The 24,325-nt window shown below is 33.3% G+C and overlaps 1 protein-coding gene across 1 annotated transcript in view; it reads left to right on the top strand.

Annotated features, from left to right (window-relative positions):
* TTC6 (tetratricopeptide repeat domain 6) overlaps window positions 1–24,325 on the top strand; it is a 68,267-nt gene that overhangs the window by 6,298 nt on the left and 37,644 nt on the right. Inside the window, exons 3-10 of the mRNA XM_075152434.1 lie at window positions 1,624–1,692; window positions 2,519–2,611; window positions 7,311–7,441; window positions 10,762–10,971; window positions 17,678–17,837; window positions 19,432–19,542; window positions 21,793–21,855; window positions 23,853–24,283. Coding sequence (XP_075008535.1) covers window positions 1,624–1,692; window positions 2,519–2,611; window positions 7,311–7,441; window positions 10,762–10,971; window positions 17,678–17,837; window positions 19,432–19,542; window positions 21,793–21,855; window positions 23,853–24,283 — 1,268 coding nt within the window. The remainder of the gene's footprint in view (window positions 1–1,623; window positions 1,693–2,518; window positions 2,612–7,310; window positions 7,442–10,761; window positions 10,972–17,677; window positions 17,838–19,431; window positions 19,543–21,792; window positions 21,856–23,852; window positions 24,284–24,325) is intronic.

Genomic DNA, 24,325 nt, shown 5'->3' with positions numbered 1-24,325 from the left:
ATGTACAGGTGTCTAAAATGAAATTAAGATAATATTTGCTCATATAATTCTGTTGATTTTGACAGAACAGGAAAATTAATATGTAAAATTGTAATTTACATATTATGCAATAGTTTAGAAGTGTAAGTTGATGCAGTCTGGTTGAATGAAAGGCTTTGTGAAAATTTCTCTTTGATTCCATGATTTGGATAATAAATTGCATGGGGAAAGAATTACGGTTGGCTAAGATGGACTGTAATAATTAGTAGTCCGTGGTAATCACTATGTTTGAAAATACGCACGTGTTGCAAAGAAAAGGAAGGTTGGTTGGTATAGCTCGAGAAGGTAATGCTGAATCTGCTCCTTTTAGTCTGAGTTGTTACTACATTCCTCTATTTCTGTTCCTTGTTCTCATGGTGATGAAAAAAATATGTAATATGAATTGTTTTTTTCTTAAGCTGTCTCTTCTCTCAAAGGTAGATAAATTACTAAGGCTTTGGTTAAAAGCAAAACACCAACGTGTACAATCTTCTGCAAGGCCGTATCTTTTTATTGCTTTATAGTTTACATTTTGGGACAGTATATGCATCTATCGCTTTGTCTTGGCTTGGAGACTCCTTTTTCTTTCCTTTTCATTTTCTAATATGCAAGGAAAAAAATGTTACAGCTCAGAATATGCCTCTTATGTGGTATTAAAGTTAAAAGCAAAAAATCCTAGGCACTAAAAAAATTAACATTTTTAGATTGCTAGGTGGACAATACACTCAATGGAATAAAAATTCTACTGTGTGGAAGATTCTTACATTAAAAGAGCAAATGGACATTTGCAGTGCCAGCAAAGGATTTTTTTTCATGATGTGACAGACTGTTTCTAACACATGTTCAACTGATAGCTTTAATGCATTCTTGCATCAACTTGTGGCTCTTGAAATATTTTCCCCAGAAATATTTAACATTTCTGTAGCTGTTTTAAAGAACGGTATTCTAAAATGAAACGTAGTTTAGATGTGATACTTCTGTTTGTTACTGTTATCTTTAAAACTTGGTTCCTTAAGCCAATATATGGCACAAAGGGTAAAGTACATGTGTGCTGAGTTATGTACATGTATGCTAACCAGGTGCTTAGAAAGCACACTGTCCTTAAAACTACCATCTGTTTTGAGAGTTGTTGCTGCATTTTATTTCTGCTTTTTTTGTATGGATATACTGTAACCAAAAGGGGACTTGTTGAACTGTTCCTTTGATGAGAAAGGATAGTATGTCTGGGAACTAAGAACAACGTCAACTTTTGTAGTAGTTTTTCTGCTAGTGGAGCAATTATAATTTTCTCCTGTGGAGAAAATGATTAACTGAAAATTGCACTCAGTTTTTAAACTTCTCTACTATAAGCAGTTCCATAGAGAAGTTATTTATAGTAAAGAGTTAGGCATGTGTGTAAATGTTTGCAAAAGGTAATGAGTCTAAGATCATTTGTCTCTGAATGTACTTGTTGCTTTCAAACTAATTTGTGTAATGAAGACCCGAACTTTAATTTATGCATATATATTGTTTTGATGTTGTTTTTTTCTGTGAGGTAGTATGAATGATATATTTTTTTTAGCATTCTTGGTTGACACTAGTTTTCTTCTCTCGCTTATACAACAGGCACCAACTGAACATGAGGAAATAAAAACTGAATCTCAAGTCCTGCCAAGTTTTCACCAAGCAAGCCTGGTAACATTCTGCATTATCTAGGAATGTTAAAATATAATAAGTTAATAGTGCTTCTATTTGCTTGCAGAGTTGTTAAGATAGCTAGTTCATATTTTAAACTGATAAAACTGGGAAGGAAATTAAATAGTTCTTGAAAACATTTTGGTACATGACAAATCACAAATATTTTTCTCTCTTTCCCTTTTGTGTCTCTTGTTCATTCCTCTTCTCATAGGGTTTGATTCTCCAACTGCTGGATATAAAGAATTTCACTTTTATTAAGTAGCATACCAATTAGGTCAATGGAATTGTAAAACATTCATCTATATTCATATATATTAGTGCCCATCATTCTATGCCTTTCATTCAAACTGTTTTTAAAATTTAAATATTTAAACTTAGATATGTTTGGGGGCTTGCTTAATGTTTAGAGGTATTAGTGATTTATTTGCTTTAAAGGATCATAGACTCTTAATATAAATTTCTGATGTATGTTTCTTCTTATGTTTTGCAATTTCTTCTTACAAGCGCAATTTGTAGAAGAAACAGACCAAATCTTTGACAAGAAATCGCTATAAATATTATTATTTAGTGTTAATCATTGTAGGTCCTTTGCCTATTACTATATTTATTTTTGGAAATCTAGTTAGCTGTTGAGAAAATTTTTGGCTTAAGATAAAATTGAGACAACGTTCTAGGTGCTTCATAAATGCATGGATGATGAAAGAATAATTGCATATAATAAATATTGTACTGAATTACCTGTCAAGGAGCACAAAAGTCTTTAAAAAAAATATTGTACATTCACCTCTTACATTGAATTCCCCCCTCCCCTGCTTTCCCTCAGAAGACACTAGTAGTGCAGAAAGAATTTCAAGCAGCAGAAAATGAATCTCAGCCTAAAGATGAGCTGTTAACATATAATAAGCAGGTGAAGCAGGTAAGCAGGTTTAGTACTATTGTGAGATAGTATTAGTTTTCCCATGCTTAAGGTTTTGATGCTTTAGAGCATACAGAAGTCTGCAAGCTGTTTCCTTACCACCTGCCCTTTAAAAGAAGTTTTTCTATAAAACAGGTCTTCATACTGGTCTTGCAGTTTAAGGTTAGAGGAAAAAACAAATTAAGGTTCATTCGGTCAGATGTTGGGTTAGGCTTTTCTTTATGAGATTGGAAAGAAGATTACAAAAGAAACAATGTATAAATAGAATCCTAATCTACATTTAACAAGTGGATGCCTTCCTGGAAAATGGCATAATGCTCAATATCCTTTTGGTTGTGCAATATTTCACACATGACAAAAACAGTCATTAGAATATCAACTCTATAAAGCTTAGATTTTTAGCAGAGAACATGTATCAAGTTTATAGAGACAGTACCATAGAGGACAAATTTGTTGCTAAGACCAAATAATGTCTTTTCCCATATGTTGTCAGTTTCTAGCGTTCTGGTATTTCAAGACTATAAGCAGATACTAAAATAAAACCCTAACCTGGTTCCTTCTGCAGCCTTGATGTAAATGATTACTTTGCCTTAAAGTTATTATATATGCTTATTGTAAAACAGAATAACACTATTTATTATGTTTACAATGGTATAATGAGAAGGACAACCAAGAATGGGATATATTTCCACTAGGCAGTGTTATGTGCAGAGATACCAGATAGCCTTGGCCTAAACTTAAATAAATGAGATGAACACAAGGTTGGATAAGCTACGTGGGAAGACAGATACAGGTGTTGAAAAGAAGGAGATAAAGGGACCAAAATGAAAAGAGGATGAGACAGACACATATGGGATGCTTGTTGATGGCCCAATATTTGCGAATATGTTGTTTCAAGGTCTAGTCATCATAAATCGGAGGTCTAGTCAAAATGAGAAACCTTCTGAATGTCTAAGGGCCTTGCTTCAGCTGCTTCTTCAGCTCCTCCCACTGACTGTAGTTTGGCCCTGATTGTGTCTCTTCAAGCTGCATGGAGAAAGGGATAGAGAGAGGTACACACGCACCTAGAATTAGAGAGCATTAGCAACAAACTTTCCTGATCAATTTTAGGGTAGCCAAGAATCAAAGATGCACACAGCTTACCCTGAAGAGATAAGGGACAGGGGAGCTCTGGGAGTGAGTCAGAGGGAGATGACAAACTCCCCATCAGTCCTGGCACTGCATTCTGCAATGGGGCTACAGTGGACATGAAGTAGAGCCCTAAGTGACCTCGTGATGCTGGCCTGAGCAGTTCCAGTTGGCAGGCATTCTTCTACAGCTAAGGATTCATATTTCCTAGCAACTTTTGTGGTAGCAAAATTATTTCTGTTAGATGGGTTAGAGTTCTGTTGAAGAAAATGGATGAAAATGAAATTATATTACTTTAAAAAAATTCTGCTAAATTAGAAAAAATATTGTGTTTTGAAATTTTCCCTACAATAATTGTCTGTCTATAGATCAGAAATGTTTCTAATCCTTCAGTAACTCATGTTACTCATGTGCTATCTGTACTTGGCTATAATATTTTATATAATTAATATTGATAATGATGTTTGCAGGCAGTTTTAAGAGTATACTCTGCAACATCAGTTGATCCGTTGGTTACTAAACTAAATATGCTAAATGATGTGTAAACAATACACAGTATAATGTCACTGATGGTATTTTTTATAATATTCAAGAATATAGTAAGATTATTTATTACTTCTAAATTATATATTATTTGCCAGCAGAACAGTTATTTAAATAGTACTGAGGTACTGTTATGTTTTTTAGACAGTATTATCTTGGGCAGCGTGTCACTTCTGTAATGCACTAGTTGTTGCAACAACACCCACCAGTGTGTGTTCAGTGATCTTACAACACAAAGTAGTTTGCAAGATTGGCACCTGAAAAGATAAGATACATTTGGTTCTATTTAACACAAATACCACGTAATTTAAATATATTACTTAATTTGAAAGTGCATGCTTTCACTTCTACACATGGGAAAAATAATGGAGACAAAATTTTAGAAAAAGAAAGAGAAATGGTTTTAAGAACCCATATGTATTAGCTAAATGCTCTATCGCATCCTTAGCAGAACTATTTCTATACAGAGTAATGGCAATCTACTATATATTAGTATTTCTATAGAACACTATTCATTGGCATGTTTTTGTGACATCTTATTTTTTAAATTATCTTGCTTTGCTTAATGGGCTGCAGGGCCTATGCAATTTCAAGATAAATTGATTGATTGTGCAGATGATCTTGCAAATTTGGTTATACACAAAGCAGTCAGATGAAAAAATGCAGATATTTGCTTTAGTTATTGTAATTTTATGTTACATCTGTAACATGAAATATTACATAAATATTTTGATTAAAAAGTTGTGTGTTAGTTCACTGGTATTGCTACAAAGAAAATGGAATAAAATATGAGATTATATACATTTAAAATGTCCATCTAATAGTAAATATATTGGCTCATGTTCTCTGATTTTAGGCTTAAAGGAACTTCCCTCTACTTAGTATAGTCTCCATAATTCATTAGCAAGAGTGTGTTGAAGTCCCCCTCCATGATCTGTTTCACAAAAAACACAAGATCACAGAACTTTGGCTTATAATTTTAAAATAGTAGCTGCTGTAATTTTAGTTTTGGACGTTTTCATTAGCCATATTAGTGTCTAAGACATCAACAAGTGTTGTTGAGTATCTTCTGTTACTTTGGATATCACTTATGTGGCATTTTTTTTTTTCAAATTATTTGAGTATCTGGGCATTCCAAAAGCTGGTAATGGCAATGCATCCAACGAGGTTACTTTTTCTTTTAATTGGATGAGAGATCAGGACAGAAACATTTACCTGACATTCAAAAGCAAAAACTGTAGTCTTATATTTGGCTCATTTTAATGATACATTTTCAGGTAGACATATTACTTTCAAACATTTTGTATTCCTTATTTTTGTTAGCCTATTTTCTCTATGTAAAATTTTGATTGACTTCCAGTTTCTCTGGTAAACATCAAATATCTGACTTTGGTCCTTCATATTTTTTCATGTATGTGCTGATATAAACAGTGGTGTTTATTTCAAAAATAAACTAACAATATATGAAACCACTTTAATTTTGAATAAGCCTTTTCAGAAGGTAGTGACTCATTTAGGTATCTTCTACAGTTCTCAGTATATTTTACTTGGTGATTAATATACTTTTTAATGAACTATAAACTTCCATAATTTTTTCATGCAGTGATTTCTTCTAAGAACTTAAATACTGCTGAAGTTATCAGTAGACATAGACATTGTGCCCAGTTATATTCTGGGATAAATAAAGCATGTGAGTGGACAAAGAAGAGTAAAATCCTATGCTTTTGTGATTCATTTAACCAGATATGTGACTGAAAATCTTAATTAGAAAGGCATTTGGTCACAACAATTGTATTCTTTGGGTTCCTATAAACTAAGCTAGCCAGCCTTACAGAAGTAATTATCATTGTGTATCAGAGCTGGGCAAAAAAATGGACTTACTTCTCATATTGACAGAGAACATTTTTTCAAGACAAAGCACTTAAAAATTCATTTCCCCCAGTATGTTGTTCTGTTTCTGTCTTTGTTATGCTATGATTATACTTCTTTATTTTCTTGAACCTGCTTTGTTGTGTTATGTACGCAAGCTTTTAAGTGGAGTTCAGAAGAATCTTTTTTATTGATGGCGCTGCTAGTCCGTTTTAGGAAGATGTTTAGCAGTTTGCAGGAAACAGAACTGCGGAATGGTTGAGGTTGAAAGGGACCTCTGGAGGTCATCACAATATGGAAAAAGCAGCACAAAGGTATAGATTCTGAAGCTGAGTTTTACGAAAGACATGCAGACACTTTGGCAGCAATGATGACTTTAGTAGTTTCTTTTCCTTGCTGTTTGCTCTTGCTCCTGGATTATAGTGAGCTGCCCCTGACAAGATTTCTATGTGGGCACACTCTACAAAGGGAATCAGAGATCTAGATTAATTTCTGCCTTCCCTCCACACTTCTTTTTTACTATTTTTTTTCAACACGGATCAGTTATCTGATCTATTTCACAGTGTGAAAAAACAATTTTTGGCACAACTAAGCAGGTGGTGCTCTAATAAATAGGAATGAGCAGCTGTGGGTGGAAACAGTAGGAATTCCTTACATCTTTATTCCTGCTGAAGTTCCTGTATTTAATAAACATAACCTTGAAGACACTTTTCTAAAAAAGTCACCCTTTAAACTATGTGTATCTGTTTGAATTGCTTAAAAATATAATACAAATTTTAGATGTGTTCATGTTCTTCTAAGTTTAATAGTTCTGAATAGTAATATTATGATTTTGATGCTCTTTTGATTATTCTCTTTGTAATATATTGAAATACACTCATCTTGTACACTATTCAGAAATGCAATTTAGGTAGGGCACATTGGAAATTTTGTTTTATCACACTTTTCTGCTTATTCTATATCCTGAAGAGCTGTGGGTGCTGCTGTTATCTGCGTAGTGACAGCAGTTCTAAACTACTCTAATTGAATTGTGTTTTCTGATGGTCAGAGTTGCTTGTGTGCCATTGCTCCTTGTTCTACTCCAGAGTGGGTGTGAAAATATCCATATAACTTATCAGGTTGTAACACTGTGTTTATCTTCTGTTCATGACCATTTTAGGCTCCATCTTTGGATGTGCTACAGGTGAAAGGAAAAGCAATATCAAAAATGAAACCAGATGAAGTTCAGAAAGAGCTACAAGAGGAACATGACTTGCAACAATCTTTGCCTCCTCAGACTTCAAATGTCAAGTAATTTTTAAATCTTATTTCATTATTATAAGAAAAATATTGAAAATATATTAAGTTAATAGTGCATAGCATGATAGATAAGTTTGGAGAAAAAATAATGCCATCTCCCAAAATTTGGATCTGAACACTTGCCATTTCTGATCTAAATTATCAAGTTTAGTTTGGTATCTCTAGTTTTAATTTGTTATTTATCTCCTTGAAATAGTTCTGATTTATGGTTTTTAAAATCCAGAGGGCCTATTCAGTCCTGCTGTATGCAGATGAAACTTCTCTTGACTGCAGCAGAAACTGAAGTTGCTTATGTGAGGGTTGAATTTGTCCATAAAATTCCAAGCATAATCTAATCAAAATAATTAAAAACAAACAATGGAAAATACCACAAATTTAATATAAGCAATGCCAGCTGTAAGTCATCATCTTTAAATAGAGAAGATGTATTAAAAATTCATTAACTTGAATTTGTATTACAATCAGTGCTTGTCTGAAATTCAGGAGATTTTACATGGAGAGCTGTAATTTAAGGACAACTGCTTATTACTTTGCTCTTGTCATAGGTTGTATCTGCCATTCTGTAGTAGGAGTGCAGATTACAAAAGCAGTACAGACTGTGTCCTAATTTAACTGATCCTGTCCATCCCATGTCAAGTAAGACTCTTCCGTTTTATGGTCTTCACTGCTAATAAGATCTTTATAGATAGCTTTGTTTAGATGTACCATAGGTTGCTTCTTCACTTCTCTATTGAGAAAAGGGGGAAAAAAAGAAGCAGCTTTAATTATTAGCTTTTGTTGTTCTTAGGGTCCTGAAAGGTCTATTGGATACAGAAGAGAGCCTTTTTATGGCAAGCCTAAAGTTTGTAAATGGATAATACTTTCAATTAAGTAGTTGAGAATAGTCATGGGAAAAGAATGCTTAAGTTTATGAAACAGTCAAATTGGCTTTTAAGTGACCCTTTGCATGCCATTGCTTATCTGCATTGCCTAAAGATCATTCGGTTAGCAAGATTATGTATTAAAACAAATAGTGTCAACAGACAATGAGTGTTTTACCTTCAATAAATACTTACTGTCAGATTATCAATGGTGCAGAAACTGCGTGATTTTCTAAAAAACCTGTATTTAGTGCATTAAGTGAAGGTAATGTAGGCCACACACATAGTATTGTTTTTTCATGTCCCCTTTTTTCAAAGAATGATAAATAGTCTGTTTTAGGAGAGTGCATGCTGTAAAAACATTCACCTTTACCTGCAGCATGCCCCAAATATTTCAGTTTACATTGATAAAGCATTCAGGTAGTTCATTCAATGAAATGATAAACTATACAAAAGCAGTAATGATAATGCAATTAAAATAACATTCAAATTGTTTTTATTTATTTAAATTAAATGACAAAACTTAGGAAAAAAAGTTTCTAGAGGATTTTTAAATTATTTTGCCTACCATCGTTTACAGAAATCACTCCAAATGTTGTAAGTTCGAAGTTACTGTTTGCCGTCTATTTTTTTTTTTAATTGTGTGATAATTGCATTGCAGAGAAAGTGAACTGTGTTAGAGCATCCTGAGGTAAACTACTATAAACATTTATGAAGGTTATATACTCTCTATCGAGTTAAAGCAGTGTGAAATATTTCTTTCTAATTTTAAATTAACGTGATCTACTTATTAAAGCACTGATCTCTGATTTCACACTCCAAAACAGTTACTTGTTTCCATTTATGCTGTAAATGTATTCAACTAGTTAAAAAAAAAAATTATCCTTTGCATTAAATGGGGTTGCTGTAAGCATGCCTTAAATCCTAATCAGTCTCGTGTATTGTGTGATTGAGTTGCTTTTCAAACTGGATATTTCATTTTTATGTTTAACTTTCACACTTTATTTCATAACCTTGACCCGGTTCTCGTTCAGGCAAAAATGCCACTGATTTCAATAGGGACTTTGGATTGCAGGATCTGGTGAAACTGTCGTGTGGAAGCATAAAGTAACTAGGCTGTTCTCTATATATTAAAGTTGTATGGCTTGAAAAAAAATATTTTGAGCAGTTTTAATTAAAATACAAAGACTTATTGACACTCTTTCCTATTGGGTTGTCATATGCCTATAAACTTAGGGACTCAAACTATATTAATATTAAGGAGATATATCTGGTATATACTTGATGTGATAGTTTCTTGATTGTGAGTCAAACTTCTGTTACATTACACTGATTTTCATGGTGTTTTTCTTTTCTTTTACTTTTTTGCTGTCATTATTTTTCAGAAAACATAAGCAAGTATAAAATATTATTTTTGTAACTTGAATATGTATTGCATGATAAATCAATCTTGTGTTTTTCCTTGCTTCATTTGGTAGTTCTTGCTGAATTCCCCTTTATAATATCTGTTTATAACATAAGACATAGTTCTCAGTAAAACAAAAAAACAAGTTGTTGAAAGTGTCATTGTCTCAGGAGAACCTCCGAAAAATAGTTAAACCTGAAAACTATTCAGTGTAATTTCAAAGTGGAATTTTAACCATTTTCATTTGGGATTTTCTCTTTTATGAACTTTAATTGAAAATAGCATATATTTTGGGAGCCATTTCTGATTTTTTTTACATCTCAGACATTTTCCGTATACTGCTCTTCACATTGTAACTGTCTGCACGTTAGACATTTATTAACTTTGTAGAGTTCATACAGTAGCTGGAGACTGTTTTTAGAATTTGATCCATGGCCTGTGGAAGTCAATAGACTTTCATCACCTTCAGTACAACTTAGATTGGAGGGTTAAATGTTAGAATTTTTTAGTTATTAACTTTTCAAAGATAGTCAAAGACCCGGTGTTTCCTCTAAAATCAACAGCTGAATTGAAAAGCTAGGAAGAAGTTCAAGTGATAGCATATAATAAAACTAATTCAAAGTTTTAAGGGTATTTACAAGGTACTCTGTCATGGGAGGGAATTTGCAGATGAATGTATATGTAACATTTTAACATAAGTTATTCACATACTGAATTTAAGCTGTAAATCTGCATTATTTGGTGTAAGTTTTCAGTGCAGCAAGTGAAAGCTCTACTTAAGTTGGGAAAGTAAAATTGTGACTACTGCACTTATTTTTTGCTTTAAAATTACTACCAACATTTTAGCTTTTACCTGTTTTTCTTTTCTAAATAATATGATCTCTACTTTTAGTGGAAATTACCAGGCACTTTATGCCGAGCATTTATGTTAGCAATTTATATCCTATGGTCTGATGTATGTCATGATGTAGTATTTAATAAACTATGTACTTTAGAATATAGAGAATGGATACTAAGATTTTTCATTTCTTTGTTTTCCTTTCTAGAGGTCAACATTATCCAGGCATTCATCGTCTATGTACTGATTTTCCTAGTTTTATATTGCCTCCTTATTTACAACTGGTTTCTAGAGTTTATCATACTTCAGACAGAAGAGGTCACAATATCTTATTTACAGCAGAGGACATGGACATTAAGGAGGAAGAATCAATGTGTTCCAAATATATTTATTTGAAAGAGCAAGCTGAAAGGAAAAGGTATGAACTTACTTATTTTCAGACTTAGTATGATTTAATTAATTTTGTAAGTTAAAGGATTATATGTTGAGAAATAACTTTCATGGTGTTTCAGTATTTCGTAGTTTCAAAGAAGTGGCAAAGAAAAGATTTGAAAAAATTGCCTTATTTGGTAGATATGTTTTAAAATAGAACAAGGGTACTAAAAGACTTGTATGTTGCTTAGAATGTAAAAGGTATGGTTTGTTTTTGAAAATAAATTGCATTTTGTAAACATGTTTTAAGTTATATGTCACAATTTAGGTTATAATATATGAATTTTTATACTTCATTCTACTCACGAGAGGTCCCATTGAAATAATAAGAAATACTGAGCAAATAGAGTAGGCTTTCTGCGTATGTAAAATTCTGCAATAGTAAAAGGTTTAAAGCGCACACCCACTAGCCCTTTATCACAGAGACAATCTTACCTCAATCCTGATTCTACAAGCACTTAGGAACAAGCATAACTTTAAGTAATTGAGTTTAGTTCTGTTAAGCTCAACGCATGCACAAAGTTAAGCACATACAGAACTGGGACCTAGGTAAACTTCTAGTCAAAAGTATTCATTGCATATGTAAAAGGTAGTCATGTGATAACTGCAGGATCCTGCATCTTTAATGAATGAGGAGCTGAAGAAGAACAAAATGCATAATAGTTAGTTTTTGAGATTCATGCAGCATGTGAAAAGAGATCTGTCAAAAAAATTGTTCTATAAGAAGTAGTGAGGAAATGTAAATGGATTTTGGAATAAGCTTACTCAGTTTTATTACTAATTTTTATATTTGATGGTAGTGAATTCCTAAATCTTTGGGTTTTTTTATTTGTGTGGGTTTTTTTTTTACGTGTTTTGCACTAAAATAATGTGCATATGAATGAATATGAAGCTTTTTTCATTGCTTATTACTTTGGTTACATTTTTGCTTTTTTGTACCTTTCTAGTATCATCAAAAAATTCAGAATTGGAGCCTTAATACTCTCAAGTTTTTCCTGATGGTTTTTCAGACTGACAGTTTGCTACTTATAGTTTCTGTGTATCACTAGCTCCAGAAATATAAAATTATTGCTCATAAAGTCTGTAGTGATCTAAAGAACGGTAGAGTGGTAAATAAGGATAAGGCTAGGTCAGTTTTACAGGGCAATTTGTGTAGCTTGTTAACTTGGGCTCACTTGAAAAACATGCGTTTTAGTGCAGCCAAATGCAAGGTCATAAGGATAAGAATAGGCAATTAGGGTCATCCTTTGTAGGAGGGGAGATTGTATCCTGAAAAGCAGTAATTCTGAAAGGAGCTTTACAGTCCTGAAAGATAAGCAACAGAAGATGGCTGTGTAATACTCTCTGAACTTTAAATTAAACATGTTTACCTTAAAATAAAGGAGGTGAGACATTAGCAATAATATAGAAAAAAAGTTTTGGGTTTAGAAATATTATACAGAGCTTTTCTGTTCCAGGTAAGTGCTCTAACAACTGAGATAGTCATGTCACCACTTGTTCTCTCTCTTGACTGCATGACTTTTGCATTCTTTTCTGCTCAACAGCACAACTTCCTGTACCCAAAATGGTCAAATAATCTAATGGTGAGTGAGGTTTGAATCCTCAGATAAGCAATGAATTCTCATTTCCTGGCTCTGTGCTTCAATAATGAATTATCATAAAGAGGTGGAAATCACCACTCTGCTTTTTTTCCTGTCTTACGAAAGAAGAAAAAATCACCTTGCCCTTCCTTGAAAGAACGGATGCATCCACCCTTAGAAGAGGGCTCCATGTTCTGGATTTGAAATGGAGGGAAATTTCTGCTTGCAGCCCCTGAAAAAATCTAAGTTCCAGAGGGGGACAGCAGATTTCCTGTTGGCTAAATCTGTGATTCTTCTTCCATATGAAGGTTTGTAGGAATGTTGTGCACTTAATGCACTTAACAGAGTGTTCCAAATACCTTTCTAGGGGAGCAAGCAGAAGTGTCGATTCCTGTATGCAATCTCTCTTTTTCTTGAATACCAGTTCTGTACTAAGACATTTTAAAAGATCATTATGTTGATTTTACACAAGAGAGAGAGAGTTGGTTTGAATATGTTACCTGCATGGTATAGTTTCTGATGCAAGAGGATTTGCTAAACGAAAACATAACAGACCCTGTAGCTGAGGTTTCAGTCTAGACAAACTGAGAGTAGCTATAAGAGTTTCAAAGTATAGCAATGAAAGTAGCAGCTTCTGAAATTATCCATTACTTACAGCCTTTAAATAAAAACTGGATTGCTTTCTGAGGTATATCCTGAGTTTCACCCAGCAAATTGTGAGCTTGATGCAGGAATACTTACGAAATTTTATTATCTGTATTATTTAGAAGGTCAGTTTAGGTAATCATGATGCTTCTCTCTGACCTTAAAATATGAATCCATAAATTGCTTTATGAAAGTTTTTAGTCATTGAATTCTTTTGATGTAGTCAAGATTACCCTAACCATCAAGGATGGCATTATTTCAGGGTACAGGATTAGGCCCTGGTGTTTCCTTTTGGTTTTTGTGAACTTCTGTTTCTGTCAGGAATTTGGGTAGCATATGAATATCATTCATGGCCATGATTGGAGTGTTTGCTTTTGATTCAGCAACATTTTCTGTCTGTTGGACAGATACAGACAGAGAATGTAAGGACTCAATGAAAATAAGGACACTGATCAGCATTGTAAGTAGGGGTTTCAGCATACCAGTACCCAGCCATTAACTGTTTTGCAGGTCATGGTGGAAGAGGATCTAAGGAAATTCTGGGAGAATAAATTGATGGCTGTAGTGAGCTTTTTCTCAGATGTGAGAGGCAGCATGAGGATGGGCAAAAAGGTGTTCAAAAAGGAAAAAAACCCAACCTTAAGAAGTCAGTGATGGAGTCAGAAGTCACAAAAATAGAAGTTATCGCTTTACTGATCTAGAGATGACAAAAAAGGACAGGCTGTGAAGGCTTTGAAAGCAGAGCATCATCTTATATTTGAATGAGCTTCTCTTCTTATTATTACTTCAAAGAAGGGGATAATGTTCAAAACAAGCAACTATGATCTTTGCAGTAGAGCTTTGAATGAATGTGAACAGAACAAGCTGATGCTTGTCTAGGCTAAAGAAACGGATGCTGCAGCAAGCGAGATGTGAAATTAGATACTAGACTTTAGCTTCGTAGAGAGATTTGAAAAAGACTTCAATTTTAGAATGATACCCGTAAATGATACCTGTGTTCCGAGTTTGTGTGAATGATGGGATGCTAGCCATAGTGATGAAGAAAGTAAGTAGTGAGGAGGCCATGAAGGTTGAAGAGGGAAGGGCTGATAATATCCTTATCTTTCAGCCTTACTGAGCTAGCACTGGCAGCTTGACATCCCTTAGAGGAAGATAATCTGGTATTTTTGTTGGTGCAGAACAGAGTGATGAATTATGCTCTGATTCATTACCATGGAGAGGGAACATGTACATGGTCTTTGACTAGAACATTACTAAAAATAGAGGGAGAAGAGAGTAGAAGACAGAACCCCTTGAAATACCCAGGAAGTTGAAGGAGTTAGATGGGAGTGGAACTAGGAGACATGAATTGTAGAAGCTATGGGAGGAAGGGATTTGAAGAAGAGAATGATTTGGTTTTCAAGAAGTAGCCAACAGGCTGAGGAAATTGAGGATGAGTCTGAGCTTTATGAATCAGTAGAAATTTTTGAGAAGAAATTTTTGCATTGAGAGCTACATTCACCGGAGATGAAAAGAATTAAAGTTTAAAGAGAAGTCCATACCAAAATTCCTTGCTGAATTTGTTTAATCCTCGAAATCTAGAAAACTAAATTCTTTGGAGCACTGCCATCTAGTGGCACCATCTACCATCATCTTCTGTTTTTAATTCTTAAAACTGGTTGCCTTATGTGAGCCTTGAAGGTTAAAGGCATAATTTACCTGACACTAATTTAGATCCATTTAAGCTCTTCACATTTCATTACTGACCAATTCCCCGCATTTAGCTAATTTCACAAATGCAAATGATCTTTGTGGAAGTAAGCATGATTTCGGTGTAGTGAATAGTAAAATTCAAATGACTGTCAACTGTTTTAAATAGCAATAGATCTATCTTTGTTTTTTTTATACTAGTTCTGAGTTCTTCTGTGAAAGAATCTTGTTTGACTAACAAAGTCCAAAGAAGCCTACAGTGGTAGGATTTTATGGTAGATCAGATCAAGAAAGCAATAATTTTCTTGCTTTAAAGTCTTGTCTTCACTATGAAAAATAACCACAGGCTTAAAAATGTATATAACTTTTCATTCACATGTGCAAAAAACGTCTTGTGGAGCAGGGTGTATCAATTTATCAAGATGTAAACTTCCCAAGGTCAGCTACAACTCTCTCCTGGGATTGACTGTATTAAGTTTATTTCATCAGATAGCAAAGGTGCCTTGCTTTTGCTCTCTTGTTTAATCTTGGCATACTCTGCAGGCATTAGTTATCTAAGAGTTAAAGCTACTTTTTTAGCCATGAAGACAAGTATTAAGCTAAATATATTTTTATGAAGGTTATATATGGATAGTCAAACCTGTTCCTGGCAGATATCCTACAAAAATTTTATTGGGATTTGTAGCTTCATGTTATGTTTGTTAAGATTTCTTCACGCAGGAACGCCTGCATCTCCCTGAGATGTTCTGATTTTACAGTTTTTTACCAGTAGATGGAAACAGAATATTATTAGATCAGTATTATTGTTACTTGGAGCTTTCCTCCATGGTGCTTCTCTCTTCCAGAAATGAAAAGTCTGAATGTTTCGCATTAACTCACAGTTGATTACTTAGTATAAACTCCTTGAATTGAAAACTATTTATGACAAAAGTGCCCTGAAAGAGGGACAGCTCTTTTTACGTTGCTCACTTAAAATGCTTTTACCCGCCAAACGCTAAGGAATATTTTGATTGTTTTATACCTTTTTGTATCTTGTATAACTTCACTTGACATTCCTTTTATGCAGACACCCACCTTGAAGAGTCAGAACCACCAAATACTTAGATGTAAAGAAAAACTAGGGAGGCGAAACACTTGTCAAAAGTTAGGATTTCAGTTCTTGTTTTTCTTCTCTTTAAGAAATAGGTCTTTTGTCAAACCTTCCAATTGAAGAAAGGAACATTCCAGAAAGAGTTCAAGAACTACTCCCAGATCTATAATCTTTCTTTCTGTGTAAGAACTACAACTTCTGGGCTAGTGCTACATTTTAAGGATTCTTTTTTAACGTTCAAATGTACTTCAGAAGGCATTTTGTTTGCTAAATCAAATTGCTGGTTCTCAGTTATGTTGAGACCCCCCCCGTTTACACAGGATTCTGATAATTTAAATAGGTCTTAAAATGGAAATACATTGCAATTAGCATAAACGAGAATCAAGTCCACTATAGCAGATATATGTCTGACAGTGAAATTGCAAGTAATAAAAGTTACACACTTTAGTTCCATGAATGCACAAAGATACTTCATTATTAGTTTAGTGTTTGCAGGAAAAACTACCCCAAACCCGACTAACACCAGTAGATGTCAGTGTTGGCATATGCCAATGTGTTGAGACAAGTAGAGACAAGTCAAGTGTTCCATGTAATGTACATTTTAATTTACATACACATATGGCTACCTGAATATATGAAATTGAGTGTTTTTTCTTCTTCATTTGTATATATATTATATATCTCACGATTTATTGCGTTCTGTGCTTGTAATTCCTAGTACAGGAAGAACTATATAAGTGAGAGCTTATGTAATTATTGTACTATAAAACAAGCTACAAGAAGAATAGCAAAAAATATACATATAACTTCTACTCTCTTTTAAGTAAAAATATTCATTATAATTTTATATATAAATCCTGAAAAATATCTGTTTAAGTGATAAATGTTAATAGTTGTTGCTACTAATGTCTAAAATAGTTTTACCAGCTTGGTAGTAGTAATAGATCCTGCAAATCTACATTTCCCTTTAGAGGTGCCAGGAACAAAGGAAATAGAGGTAGAACAGGTTTTTTTATATATATATGCACATGCATATATGAACATACTTATGAGCTACTGTGTTGTGTAAAAGTGTTCACTATTTTTGGAAATTCAAACTGTAGATAGATAGGAAATTGGGACGTATAATTACTTCAAACTACAACTTTCTAAAGTGAAATATTCCTCTTATGAGGTGTTTGACATAGGTAGATTTATTTTAAAAAAGCCCAAACAAAAAATAATCAGAATCCAATCCCCAAGTAATCACATAAGGTGCTGTTCAAAATAAGCCAGACATTCCTGCTGAAATCAGTTCTCTTTGGCATTTAAGTATATCTGACTGTAAGCACAGCACTTGAGTGGTGTATTTGCCATGCATGAAGTTATGTATGTAATGCATTTCATACTAATTTAGAGCTTAGTGTTATATTTTTCTTGTGACTCTTATAATATGCACCATGGACCTGATCATGAAAGTCGTCTTAAAATTATTTGGTGTGTGACTACAAAAATTACAAGTTTGGCACCAGGTTTCCTTTGTATATAAGTCATTTCAATCTTTAGGGAAAAAAAGTTTTATTCATAATTTATTTCTAATTTGATTTAAATTTTACCTAATTTTCTTTGTCTTTAACAACCAAGCTATTCCTGTTCTGTTAATACCTGACATAATCAGAGTAATTTATTGATCTTTTATGTTGCTGCAGAATTTGTTATGAAGGAGTTCCTATTTCAGAGCAATTCCAGAATAATTGGACAGATGGGATTCACTTTCTTCCCCCTCATACATCAAAAAGTCTAACTGAATGCCAAAAAGTAGCTGAATATTGTCTTAAAAAGCCACAACTGCAACTGTTAGGAGAGAAAGTAAGAAATAATTTTAATAAATGTGTGCTGTATGTGCACAGCAACGTGCAACAACAATCCTACAAATGAAGATGCAAAATCTGGGGGGAAAAGTGTTTTGTGGTTGTTTTTTTTTTTTTTTAATTGTGTCATGCAACAAAAGAACAGAACATCTTGGAAATAAAGTTCTGCTGATTTTTCAACATTTGAAAATATGCAATATAAAAATGTGTATGGAGTTTTTCATCATGTCTCAGTTCTTAATTCCTTTTCTGAAGTAATAAAATATGCTAATGTGCTAATTAATAACAAACAAAAACACTAAAAGAGCAAACCATGTAGTTCATTCAGGCTGTGGAGCCCTATACCTCTTAGGATTTCATTGTATTTGGTGGGGTTGTTTTTGACAAAATCATGTTTAGCAGAAAACAGCATTTTATCACCTCATAGTTCAGATTCAGTACAGACATTTATAAACTAGGTTTATGTTAGTTGATAACTGAATTGTATTGGTTTTGAAGGTTTCCATTTATCCAGAAGCTTTAAAAATGTTTTGGGCTCCAGCTCCACCAAAATTCTCTGCTCCAATTTCTTCATTAAAGGAAATTTTATTTCCTACATACGAGGTAAATATTTTAAATGTATTTTTAGTGTTTCCATCTTTTGCAGAAATATCCGTCTTTTTCTAACATTATATTTGTTAACTGTAATAGTTGTATTTTATGCTGCTATCTTATTAACAATTCTGTATATTTTAAGCATGGTATATAAGTCATTGTACAATTTTTAATAGTATGTATTGAATAGTATTGTTTAATTTAATTTTCTACAATAATAATGTTTCTGGTAGTAATTATTCTTAATTACCCCTTGCTATTATATTATCTTGCTTAATGTCTTTACATTTATGTTGAAAGCTACTTTTGCATAGTTTTTCTTCTGCTATGCTATGCTGTCAGTAATTTCTATTAAAATGTAATAAAAATTGCATATATTTAACAAAGTCAATTTTAGAAAATGCCAATGTTTTTGAGTTTTGAAATGTTTTGAATGTAAAATCTCCACTGTGATTACATTATTGTGAGAGATGAGCCATTCATGTAAAAGGGCATGCCTATTGTATGCCCGTATTTGTAGCACTCTGCACCTTCATATGGCAAAGCTTACAGAGAAACCAGCATTTCATGACCAGTTCACACTCCTGTGCAAGAGATAAAGTACACTTATGCATGGATTAATTGATAGCAGGAATAAATCTGACATAGTTCCCCATCTCCTAGCCTTACTACGACCAAATTAAGAGCTGTGTTCTTTTTACTATATGGACTACTGCGACCTGACATGAATTACCAAAGCTAAAGATAAAAACTTTAGAGAATCAGGTAGCAATAATCAGTGTCCTCAGGTCTCTGCCCATTTTGCACCATGTAGTTCTTCATCACGTTAAAGAACGTGCTCCATCAGAAGCCTTCTGTGATGTTGGTCTTGATCATCATAAATCTTTAGCTCAAATACGTTATAGGCTTTATTTTTTTATCTGTTACTATGTTTTCTATAGCTGACTAAAATAAGAGTATTGCACATATTCAAATATGCAAATATATTAATATTTCAGAGCAATGTTATTGAGGATGTTGTATTTGAAGACTTTTTCACTGATCATGAAGAGTTAGAAGCTGAGCAAGATGATCATGATTTCTATGATTATGAACTGGTGTGTATTATGGTACAATGTTTTTAATGTAATGCTAAAAATTAAGATTAGCAAAACAATTCATAGTTTGAAGATCCAGTCATAAGACAAAATATTTCTATATAGCTGACTTCTAGAAACAATTTTATGTTAGATAGTTGTTAATTTTTTTAATAGTGAGAAAATGCTGAATCTCACTTTTTGAAACTTGAGACTGTGCTTGGAAAGAGTCATTGCATATTTTAAAGATGCTTCTTATTTCGCATTATTATAACACTAGGTGATGATTTAGGGGAGGGCCTGTGATATAAATAACAGGTTTTGAATAATATGACATATCTCAATGGAGTGGCTTACTGGATGTTCCACTATGCCCAGACATCTAAAAAACTGCAAGAATCGAGAAGCAGAATAGGGGAAAAGAGATGTTTCCAAGTGTGTGAATTTTTTTATTTAGAATTTCTCTGAATGTAATATTAAAGGATAGGCAAACAATTTTATGCAGGTGATTTGCAAGTGAAAGATTGAAGTGTGGCTCTAAGCTGCAGTGTGGGTCTTTCCAGTTACAGAATCCTGACTATCTCAAACACCAATGATCTAGTTCATGGAGGCAATGTAGGAAATGACAGCTGTGGGCTCCACAGAGAACCTGAAGTACCTATTGATAGTGTTAAGTTATATGTGTTTACACAGGGTTAGCTATTTCAAGTGAATAGATCCGAGAGGTGGAAGTGGGTAAAAGTTTACCCAAATCCCATGGGAAGTGAGCTGAAAATATTTCTCTACCAGAGAATTTGAGGTACAACTGAGTGTTCCAGTAGCTAAAACACAGCTGACACCTTGGAACTGGCTGGTGATGTTGCTGAGACCTCAGCTAGAACTGAGGAAAACTGATGCATGAGTGGATGTATTTGCAGCCAGAAATGGGCAAACTGAGGCTAGCATATTATTACTGCAACTGACCTCCCAGGTATAATTTAGTGTTTGGAGGCACTGTTTTATACTAAAATTTAAGGCTCCATTTGCAAGTTTGGATTATTAGAGCAGTTAAGATTTGTTGGATAATGTGTTTCCTATTTGAAGATGAAACATGCTGGGCAAGACACACTTGCTTTTGTCCTTGAAAGAAGCTTTTTAAAATAGTGACTATGGCTATCTGAGAATATGTCATTCAAGACTATTGACTTATAGATGACATGGAAGTGGAACAAAAAGATAAATTTGATTATGATAAAGGAACACTTGCTGATTTGAACATTTCTTGCAGGAGCTGGCTAGAAATAATGAGGAGAATCTTATTTAATATGTCAAAAAGGAAGAATTCTGCTATCAGCTTTGCACATCTCCTACATCCTCTGGCAGCAGCAACTTAAAATAGTTATTTTGTGTTTAGCTAAAAACTATTTGGAATTTTGTATCATGTTTGACTTCAGGCACAAAGATGTTATGGCTGTATGTAGCTATAAACTGATTTGGAATTGTCCAGCAGAGATGAAAAGTGCTGGTAGTCCTTTGCCTACAGGTTGACTGGGCCTTTAGATATAATAATTGGAAGCAATAAAGTCTGCAGTTACTAAAATATTACATTTTATTCCATGTTTACTTGTGGGCCTGTTGGGAATGTCTCTTTTACTGAAAAAGAAAACTGTTACTATGGTAAAAGTAGGTCTATTAACAACAACAATTAAAAACAGATGAAGCACATACAGATTCTCAGGAAGAAGTAATATTCTCATTGGAAATTATGATTGTGGTGATGTTATGTGGCTATTTTTTTGTCTGGGATTCCCAAGATAGGAATGGATGTATGACTAACATCATTTATGCGGAGAGAATATGACACTTTTAAGAAGTGTCCGGCTTAAAACATGTTCATTGGAAAGACATCTCCATACACGCAGTAAATTCACTAAGTGATCAACAGTATGGCATATTCACAGTGTGTTCTGTGATTAAAGCATCTACAGTATGTATATAGAGTATGTCCACTGACTATGTTTGATCTTTAGTACTAATCTATATGAGTACGTTGAATGTGTCTCGGATATTTTTTGACATCTGGCTGTGGAGTGGGCTTAAGACATCCAGAAATCCAGACAAATGCAGTCCTTACTTCACTTTGGCAAAGATAGGATTGGTTTTTTTGGTGAAAATACAGATTTCTTTGGACATTAGCTCTATTTTTGGCAGTCTTTACTTCTAAAAGCAGAATGTATTTGAAAGCTGTATTCATATTGGGCTCAGACTAATTCAGATTTATTTTGCTTTTTGTTTTATCTATAGACAAAAAGTTTACTGAGAAGATGCCAATCCTTGCCTGATTTTTCTGACAGTGAGAGCTCAGAGGTATTATTTTATATTTACTTGTATTTTTTCCTGAACTGTGATTTTGTGGAAGAAATTCTTCCACTGAACTGAATTGAACTTAATATTTTCCTATTAGATGCAAAGGTGAGAGTCTCAAAGGTCTTTTTCAAGTGGATTGGTTGCATCAAATAGGAGAACATTGCTCTGCAATGAGAACCCCTGTTAACTTTATAGGCATTTGGATAGAGATAAGTGTGAGTAGTCTGCAGTCTAGCTAATCTGAAATGAGTGGAACAATGTATCGGAGTAAAGGTTTGCGGTATCAGGTCCTTGGATTTCAGACACATCAGGGCATCAATGTTGTCAAGTTTCCAGTCTGTAAAGTGCTAAGTACTTTTATGGCTATTGAAGTTATGCTAGCTGTTTCACGAAATACATAAAGCAGCAATAAACTGTGCAAATTTTACACTTGTGCAAAGATGACCTTGATAGCATTATACGAGTAATATTTTATTAAGAAATTTGATTTTGAGTAAGGATTTGAGGAGTACGTATTTATTTTAAACTTTGATATAGTCCATAAAGACCTGCTTAAAATGTTGTGACCATGTTATTTTAAAGACGGACATGAAGCATGGCAGAAGTTTATATGCAATGATAAATAAAATAATTTAAACACCAGATTTGCAGTTTGAACTAAGCATTGATGCTTGATTTTTAAAATACTAGTTTCATGTTCAAATAGAAGTAGTCTTGTTGAATTCAGCTAGCAATCCTTTAGCAAAACTATGCATAGTTCATTAAAAAAATTTATCAAGTAACAATTCAATATTTAGGCAATTTGCAGTCAAACTATTTGATTTGGTGATAAATGACAGCTAATGATAGATACATGTAGTGATAAATGATAGCTTTACATTGAGTTTCAGCTTTTTAATAAATTGGTATGAAGCTTAGATTTTTTAAAAAATATAATTTTCTTAAAGAAAAGTGGCACACTTGTGACATTGAGTTTTTTTCTTTTCAAAACTTCACAGAGTATAATGCATTACCACAAATAAAGAATGAAAGGTATTCAGTTACTTAAATGGAGTGCTTTAAATTATTATTAAAATAAACTAAAGGCTGATGCAGTGTCTTTCTAATAAATATATAAATTAAGTAATTCTTAGCAGATGTCTGTAACCAAGCATTGAAGAAGTGCTTCTTTGAATCTAATAAAAATTTTTTCAAAAATATTCAATGCTTCATTTATTTTTTCATTTATTTTATTTATTACTAACAAGTGTTTCCCTCTGTAAATCTCAGGCAGTGGACATGAAATTGCATTTTAATTTCTTTGACAAACATATGTTATGCCTCGTATTATAGTGCAAGTTAGTGAACTGGAATTAACAAAAAGACTGAGAAGTAATACATTTGTTATTGCAAATGGTACTTGCTTAATAATTAATAACAATTAAACACCAGAGGATAACAGTTATTCTTTGGTTCTGATTTTGTCAGGTGATTCAGCGATGGGGGCACAAAGTATGAGGGTACATAATTCCATTCAGATATTAACTGTGTTTCCATATAATACAATTGTACTTCCAAACATTATACAGAGTCCTCCTGTCTTTTCTTCTGAGTTCACGACTATGTCTCAGTTCATCTTTTTGTGAATGTCAACACCAGTGGCATACATTTTTGATTTTAAAATTTAACTTTCCTATAAGGACTGGGGGTATTTAATTCAAATTTCTTGTGATACTTTTAAAGGAAGATTGATTTTAGCCCTTTATGAGCTTCAAATAACTTTGAATTAATGTTTCTGATCTCTTTGCTTTGACACATATCCTGAGGCATGCAGATCTTTTTTCCCATTAAATACTATAATTTTTTTTCAACAGTGTAGTCCCCATGTCGCTCTTTTTTTTTCCTTTACAATTTTATATAAAATAAAATCCAGTCCATTAAAACTAAGGAAATGTGATATATAAATCTTATTTCAAATGAACATCTAAATAAATTAAATTTCCTTTTTTTTTTAACAGACAAGTTTGATTAAAAGATCAGTCTCAGCTCTGGAGATGATGGCTTTCAAAGATGAAAGTACATTAAATATGTCAGCTAATTTCAAAACCAGCATGAAAGAGTTGAAGATTATGAAGCAACGGATAGCTGAGCCAGAGGTTGAGACAGAGATCGGGAAAAGCTTCCCTACCAAGCATCTATTGAATCAAATCTGTGATGATCCTCAGTCAATGCAGACAGACATACCAGTAGAAAAAACGCCTACTTTGACTGGACAAGAGGATAGTGAGAATGACATTGTTCTTGTGGAGCGACCTCAAAAGGCTGGGATTAAATATACTGTTTTCCCAAGAAGAAAGAAAACAAAGAAATCAAAGAAAATAATAAACCCTAGAAAATTAGAAGCTGTGATTAAGAAATTAAGTCAACCCCCAAAGATTCTTAAAAGGTTTTCTTTAATTTAAGTGCATTGCTTTTTTAAAGAATGTATTTT

Source organism: Calonectris borealis, chromosome 5 (genome assembly GCF_964195595.1).
Source record: "Calonectris borealis chromosome 5, bCalBor7.hap1.2, whole genome shotgun sequence".
In the NCBI taxonomy this organism is placed as follows: domain Eukaryota; kingdom Metazoa; phylum Chordata; class Aves; order Procellariiformes; family Procellariidae; genus Calonectris; species Calonectris borealis.
The sequence above is the reverse complement of the archived record's forward strand: the minus strand, read 5'-3'. Positions and strand labels throughout refer to the sequence as shown.